Source organism: Diplotaxodon limnothrissa, linkage group LG16, assembly GCF_057381915.1.
Source record: "Diplotaxodon limnothrissa isolate DT_005_m linkage group LG16, D_limnothrissa_male_GT1.1, whole genome shotgun sequence".
NCBI classification, from domain to species: domain Eukaryota; kingdom Metazoa; phylum Chordata; class Actinopteri; order Cichliformes; family Cichlidae; genus Diplotaxodon; species Diplotaxodon limnothrissa.
In genome coordinates, this window is record NC_140611.1 from 12,680,115 (window position 1) to 12,688,155 (window position 8,041).

Below are 8,041 nucleotides of genomic sequence, written 5' to 3' on the forward strand. Positions count from 1 at the left end.
ATTCCAGCTTCCTGATTACTGCCTAGTTTTCTTGCTATGCATTTTCAATTAAAATGAAGAATACCAGATACATGTGTTACTCTTTATTTTCAGGAACAGTTTGTCCAAAACATTTTATTTTTTCAAATCAAAAATTAATATAATTTAAGAATTTATCTGAATATATTTACAAAGTTACAATGACAAAAAATGTACAATTTCCAAATAGTTTTAAAATTAACTATAAACATTTGGACTGATAAATTACTCATGCTGATATGAATTCAAAGCTGCGATAAAATATGGGGTAAAAAAACTTCCCGGTAGAACGTTTCCAACGCTTCAATGTTAACAGCCCAAGTTTGTTCTCTATCCACATGCAAGATGAAAAAGTCACATGGAGTCCAAACAATAAAGTGACAGCTTTTCGCCCCTGTGAGATAGAGGTTGCCCTGGATCTGATGCCAGTAGTTGTGATTCTTTTTTAATACCAGGGAACCACTTGCCTCATCCAGCTGTAGGAAAAAGTCCTTACTTTCTGCAGCCTCCAATACAGTTTTGGCTCTGGCTGACCATGGGCATTTCACCTCAATGATGCACTCATTAGAGACAGTCCCATCTGGAGAACCACCAAGCAGGCCACTGTTAGATAAAAACAGTCCCCTCTCCTTGATAGCTGCACCAGTACAGTCAGTGTACAACTGCTTGGCCTTTGGCTCATGAAGGATCCCCCAATCACATGCCTTTGGGGATGAAAATACAACTTAGTCATAAAGGAATTCTTAGATGCACAGACCCTTTTTACTAACAACTTACTTTAGATCCTTCTGTCAGGTTGTACTGTCCAAGCAGAGTCTTAAATAAGGAAGGGGGGTATGAGCGCCGCTGGACTGCACTCAGGACCAAACCGAAGTTGCTGGCTGTGATTCTCTTCTTGCGATATGCTGACCTTTTATAAAGAAACACAAATTAAGAGACACAGTTAACTAAAATTTCCTACTTAACACTTAACAGAATTAATTTCAAAGCACTTTCTTACCACAATGCATTCTTCGTTTGCCCAACTGTTGCTTCCTCAATCTGTTTCTTCTCTTCGTCAGACACAGCCAGTGATGCCAAGAGATAACGAGCCTTGTCTTCTGCTTGGGGAAATCCCAGGTTCCTCAGCACTTCATCAAATGTCTTGGCTGGTTTAGCCTAGATTTAAAGCAAAAGGATTTTAAAGGTTTTAATGGAACCAAGAAATTTTGACCACAGAATAGACAAAGTCAGGTACAGAGTATATAAAATACATGTAAAAAATAAAGTGGGGACAGTGGAAGCAAACAGTCTGCTGTATGTAGTTTACAAGAGTTTACATACATGTACAATTTATACCACATGTTAAAGTAAATATCAAAGTACCTGAGAGCATTCAGGACTCAAAATCCAACCCATCCCAGTAAAACGTTGCAATTTCGATAGGGATGCCACTGCCCATTCCTTGTCCTCCTGGGAGACAGGTCTTTCGATTCCAGCTGAAAAAAAAAAAGCTTTTAGTAATCTGAATAAATAATAATTTTAGCATATAAAACACAATGCTTTTTAAAAAGTTAAGAAAATAATTATTATAATTAATTCAAAGGGCAAATTTTAAATAAATAACTGACCTTGTGTTGTTGAGGGTGTCATCACAGACACTCTCTTGGCAGTAATTTCTTCTGCTTTGCATGATTTTACCCTCTTCCACACACATTCCACGTCAGTGCGAGACACATTCTTCTCCACCCAAATCAACACTGCCGCCATATGATGGCACTTATCATTGCCAATCGGGCACTCACAGGAGCTGAACCTGACTGACTGACCCTCAACATGCACCTACATTGAAAGAAAGTTAATGCTTACCCTAATGATGTTCCTTCCTTCCTGATGTTGTAAACCTGCTCAACATTTGGCAATAAAACCCTTTCTGATTCTGATTCTGATTCTAAACATTCTAACAAACACTTGCAGCGCTGCTCTGTGTACTGGTACCAGGTTAACTAGGCTAATATAACTGGTACTAGGCTAACATTACTAACTCTCCAAAACCTCCATGTTATGTAGATTTTCATCTTCGTTTACTTCCACTGTTATAGCATTGCTGTACGTGTGTGTGCTTTATGAAATACATCAGAATACAGAATATCTCATGTTTAATCGTCGGCTAGCTAGCTTACTCCTAGCTCACCTCAACATTGTAAATCTTCTTTTTCATGGATGCCTGGACACTTCCCTTTATAATTCCGCCTGGGAGAACGGTTACACTGACCACTTTACTAGAGTTGAAGGAATTAAGACCCTTTTTAACCCTAATTGGTACTTCGCTAAAGAAGGAGGTAATCGTGAACAAAGTCACTGGCTCCGCCATCGTTGTTTCTTGAGGAGCACTTAGACCCGGAAATACCTGCAACGTCATCCGTGACGTCTGACTGAACAACCGGATAATAATTGGCTGATATTTGCACTGATAATATATCTGTGATAAGCTGGTATTGCCAAGTAAAATCAATCTACCTGTTTGATTTGTTAAAAATATCAGTACAAGAAAATTGAATACCATTGTTTATGCAAACACACACAAGATACCCAGGTTCACATTTGTATGGCAATATACTTGTGTTCGTTCTATATCTGTGCCCCTCATTTCATTGTCTTACAATTTATCACTCAGTCATACTGTGGCTAGCTGTCTATGTTGCTTGGTAGTTTATATTTGAATGGATAAAAGTACAGATTCAGTGACTGATATATATTGTTTATTGATATACATTGATTGTTTTGAGTCATTTAAAGGCCAACCGACTCTGATTCCTTTGTCGTACATACATATTTGCTAGTTGTTTGAGCCTCCAAGTCTGAGGCCATGGAAGAGGATGGAGTGCCGACTCTGGGTCAGGGAGGAGTCACCGCCCCACAGTTTAAGCATCTCAGGTTCTTGTTCACAAGTGAGGGGAGAGTGGAGATGGAGACTGATAGATGTATTGGTGCCACGTCTGCAGTAATGCAACGCTGTACCAGTTTGTTGTGGTGAAGAGAGAGCTGAGCGTATAAGCAAAACTGTCAGTTTGCTTGTTGATTGTCTTCCCCAGCTTCCCCTATGGCCATGTGCTCTGGGTAGTGACAAGGCTTTTCTGGGAAGAGGCCCTAGGGACAGACCCTAGACAGCTGTCCCCCCTCCCATTCTGCCTCCCGTTTGAGCTGGAGGAGTTGTTATGGTTAGAAAACATAACAAATTGCCGATGCTTGTTGCATCTAATAAGATCAGAAAAGACAAGGTTACATTTTGGTTTACTAATTTGAAGCCTTGGGTTTTTTTCCAGGTCTTTTAAAATTACTCATAACATATTTGTAGCTAATTTTGTAGCTAATAAGCTAACAATAGTACTAGTGCTAGTAAGCTAGCTTTGGGAGCATACTGAAACTAATGTGATTATGATATTTATTTGGATTTTAGGTTTTCACTAGTTGACTTCAGGCTTTAAATGAACATACTTACCGGGGTATTTGAACAGTCAAACATGAACTGAACATCTGAGGGTTGGATCTTTATGAAAATCTGAAGACACTGGAGGCAACTTCTTTATTAAAAGCTATCCACCTTTTTTTTATTTGGTTACTCTATATCGTATCATTACAGACAATATTAATGCCATATGATGTATTGAAGCTGTTGTGCTTAGTGATAGATACTGGCAATTGAGAGCTCATTTTCTCAGAGACTTTTCTAAAATCAGTTTTCCTCTCCCTTCAACAAGAGGGATTTAAGTCTGTATTATACAGTCTATGGCTTTTAGCTGCCAAAGCAATAGATCATTTTCACAGAAGGTGCTGACCAAAACCAGAGCAAAAAATATGGCAAGTTAACCATCGAACCATTTTCACAGTCTTAGTTTGGTACATTAGTATCTATTCATTAACACATTGCTCATGATGTCAGTGGAAATTTATATTCAGTTTATATTTTTCTGCAAATGATAACTATATATATCATAATTTATCTCAAATGTGACATGAATGGCAGCCCACCTTATAGCTTTTAGTAGCTTCTAAAGAAAATTTGATTAAAGATATATTTCTGTGGACATGATTTGCCTAAATATTCCTAAGATATATTTGTTAGATCACTATGAAATGTTTTAATTATTAATATTTTATAGTTTTGACACTATTAATACTGATTTCTCCCACTATAGATTATGAAGCAACCTGGTGTGTAGCCTTTAAACGTTTGATTTCTAGTGCTGTTCATACCAGACTGTTTATATCACCCACTCGACATTTATTTATGATGGTGTGAAACAGACCTCTCTCAGCGTGTTTTTAATTCCTGTCTTTGTTGGCCCTCAGGATCTGGGGATATCGAAAGTGGGTCATATGAAGAGAATTCTCCAGGGAACTAAAGACCTGGCCAAGGCCTCCATGATTGACCTCTAACCCAGGAGCAAACGCTACCAGAAAGGGGAAACGTGCATTCCTCCTGACTTAGTGGAAGTGTTTGGGAGCACCATAGGCAGTGGCGGAAGAGATATGTATTGAAGGAGAGATGGATATTTGATCCCTCTGCTGAGAAAGTCTGTGTGATGTCGTGATCAAGATACATGTGCGTGTATTTGTTTGTTCTTTGGTGCCAAAATGACAATCGAGAACGCTGATGGAAGTCACACACACAAAAAAGCCATTTCTTATTTAATAACCATTCATAGCACATAATCAGGTATGCAACTAACCTTACTGTTGACAGCTTGTTGTCTGAGTTGTGATAACAAACTAGTAGCAAAACTAAGACTTCCATAGGTGTGGGGTTCTGCTTCAGTTGAGTCTGTGTAAAAAATGTATTTGCTGGCTCTCTGCCTCACATTACAGAGCTGCACATGCAGAACAGAATAATCTGGACCATGCAGGTGGTTGTCTGGAAGCTTTGTTTGAAAACAGTGGGATACTGTTGCATGCTATGCTTGCTCAACCTTAGATGTGTTTAATTGCATGATTAGTGTCTTGATTTTTTTTGTGTGTATGCGTGTGTGTGTGGGTGTGTGTGTCTGTGTGTGTGTGTGTGCAAAATGACACTTGAACAAGTTTTACATAACTTAAGTATTATAATGCCATTTGTTACTACTGAAAACATCATTTTTGGTCTAAATCCAACTTTTTATTCTAGCTTTAAATTATTTTGTTTGCATGATAATGACATGTTTAAAAGGTTTCTGTCAAGTGCCATATTTTGAGTCATTTCGTGTAAGACGTGCTTTAATGGTAGACATCGTAAGAAATCTTTAAACAAGTTATCGATGAGTTATGATTATATGAAATTAATAAGTTGACACGTTCTCTGTGGATGTGAAAAATCTGTACCAAAGTGAATGTCGAAGAAATCATCAGACAGTTTTGTCTTTATTTAATAAGCCAGTAGATTTTAAGTCTTAATTTCATTTTAGGTGGGAAAAAGCTGTATTAGTCAGGAAGAGAGTAAAACTGTTGGTCAGACGCCAACCACCTATACTATAGGGTTGTAGAGATTTTTTAAAGGAATTCTTAAACAGGCACTTTCTACTTCTTGCTTCATGCAAGTGCAAATCCTCATATCATTGCATAGAGTTAACAGTTCACCTCAACTTTTTACCTTTTGGCAACTTAATACAGTATTTAACACTATTGAGGAGTTAGATATGAGTTTTGAATAGAGCAGTTGATCTGCAGTCTGCTTAACATTGTTCAAGTGCAGCTTTTTCAGTTTTTTTCTCCTTCAAATTCCAAGTGAGACTTTGCTAGAATGCTACTTCTAATTGTTAGTTTCATTTAAGACTGGTGGCATTACAGGGTATATTTCTATATGTGATGCTAAGTTTGTATATAATTATGCACTGTATATACAGTAAACCAGTGTATGCAAACAATGTTTGTAAGTGTAATCTGATGCATTTGTAGACATGGCATGCATTGTCGACAGCCCACACATTCGATTGTGTACATTACACCATACCAGTTGTTGTTGATTTTGTTCTAATCTCTTGTACATGATGATGCTGTTGTATTCTAATGATGGTGCAATATTTTAATCTCTTGTTTTGATACTGTCTCTGAAACTTTCCAAACATGATGTTCCTCGGTGGGTAAAAAAAAACACCACAGAAAAACCTTGTAAACGTTCTTTTGTACTCTTCCTCGAGGTTTGAGGATTTTCAAAGTTAGACCCAGAGACAGACAGACAGCTTTTTACTCCAGATTTCTTCCAGGGGTTCAGTAGTTTATAGTTTTGCTCCTTTGTGCTTCCAAGATGATACACTAAAGTAGGACTGTGCCAGCGAATGGGAGAGATTAGGCAGGCATGACTGTTGTGTTCACTTCATGTATCCTGTTGTAACGTGTGCATTCAAGTGTGTGTACTACAACAGTGGCATATTGTACAGTTGTATACTTTTCATTGCCAGCTAATTTTACAGTATAATTGAAAATTTTGCCACACCCATAGACTAATATGCCACCCTAGCAGAATGTGAACGAAACGTTGGAATTGTGTGTTCCCTCCACCAGGGGGCAATCTATCACATCTCACACCTCTACAGGCCTGGATTACACCATTAAACTGCATTATCTTCCAGCTCCTTATGCTGACAATCAGGTGCTCATTGGCATAAATAAAGTTACAGTCCAATTTGAGTTTTTATCATTCAGTGTTCATAAAACTACAAATTTGTCAGACCTTCCCATCTTTTTAGTCTCATATGCCTTTTATCCATTAAATAGATGAGACTAATGACAGTTAGCCTTTTGTAAACCAGAACCCTTTGTTATAGAAGCCTTTCTGTTAGTATGTGCTTTATACAGTGCTAGGGTGCTCTACGCTGCTTCTTTGCTGCAGCGCTCTTGAAGTTTGGCCTCACATCCATGTACTCTCATCACGCCAGTCACCAAACGCAAGTTGTGAATGATGCTGTTGCAGTTCATGAGCTGTGTCTGTCTGCATTAATGGCGTCTGCATGTCCAGGGTGTCTGCCAGGTTCTGTTAATCTGAAGCATTTTGGCCCCAGGCTCCAGCTTGACCTTGCCATATACAGTGGAAGTTGCCACCTTTCTCCCTTGCTGTGTTTTCCAGTGGTCTGTAAATAATGCTGCAAACTGCCTGGTTTTCAAAAACCAATGAAACCCATGCAAGGATCTCTAAAAGATGGATTTAACACTTGGTGTGGTTATCGAAGCGTTGGGAGAAAAGTGAGTTTCATTTGTTTACATTATGTTTACAATGGCACAGTTTTACTTTTTAAGGAGATATATGTAGGTATAGACAATATTTGCATATTTATTGCCTAAGGTTAAATGATATGATGTGTATTGTGTTTTCACATTTGGAATATAATGTTACAGTTGTCACCTGTATTACTATCTGGATGATTTTGGTAAAGTAGTTGATCATTTTTATGACTACTAAGTGACTGTTTTCTGTGCCTTTTTATGGTTAGAATGCATGGTTAACTATTTATTACAATTTGGAGTCACTGAGATGTGTATTTTTGTATTCTGAATAAATAAATGGTTCAGCTTTTGTTGTACATTTTTAAGGTGCCTTGAAACAGGCTACCTATTCATATCTCTCTTCTTCAATAAAATCGGATACATATGCAATCTGACAGGCTCTTCTTTTTTCATTAACACTTTAAACAAAAGGATTGTGTCTTATAATTTCAAAATATGTCGAGAAAATGGAACACGTTAGTGCCATTCTATCTCCTTTAATGCAACACAGCCCTTTTTAAATGGGGTGGCACGAAGGTGGTGACCAGAAAATGTATATCAGCCATTAATTTTTCTTAGACAAGAACAACAAAACATACTCAAATTTCCTAAATAAACTGGCTGGTTTGTTTACTCTTTTATGCTCTCTCTGCTTTGATCAGCTTGTTTGTTGTTTTTGTGGCATTCCAAACAGGTGTTTTGCCAATGGGAACGTTTCAAAGTGCCCTCTGGTGGGCAAACTATGCATTGTTAACACTCATAACTTTTTAATTTTTCAAATGTATTTTGCGACTGTTGTACATGGCAC

At 37.8% G+C, this 8,041-nt stretch overlaps 2 protein-coding genes across 6 annotated transcripts in view; one reads left to right on the forward strand and one right to left on the reverse strand.

Annotated features, from left to right (window-relative positions):
- dgkh (diacylglycerol kinase, eta) overlaps positions 1–7,321 on the forward strand; it is an 88,938-nt gene extending 81,617 nt beyond the window's left edge. For 4 of the 5 annotated variants that reach the window (XM_085375113.1, XM_085375110.1, XM_085375109.1 and 1 more), the window contains one exon: positions 4,351–7,321. In XM_085375113.1, coding sequence (XP_085231239.1) covers positions 4,351–4,437 — 87 coding nt within the window. In that variant the 3' untranslated portion in view covers positions 4,438–7,321. The remainder of the gene's footprint in view (positions 1–4,350) is intronic. The other variant, XM_085375111.1, reaches the window with a different exon arrangement.
- LOC146615833 (uncharacterized) lies at positions 264–1,767 on the reverse strand. Its single transcript, XM_085375117.1, has 5 exons — positions 1,629–1,767; positions 1,384–1,496; positions 1,019–1,176; positions 796–928; positions 264–722 (listed from the first exon to the last, which is right to left on the reverse strand). The coding sequence occupies exons 1-5, from the start codon at positions 1,765–1,767 to the stop codon at positions 264–266; spliced, it is 1,002 nt and encodes a 333-aa protein (XP_085231243.1).
- Positions 7,322–8,041: the final 720 nt, after the last annotated feature.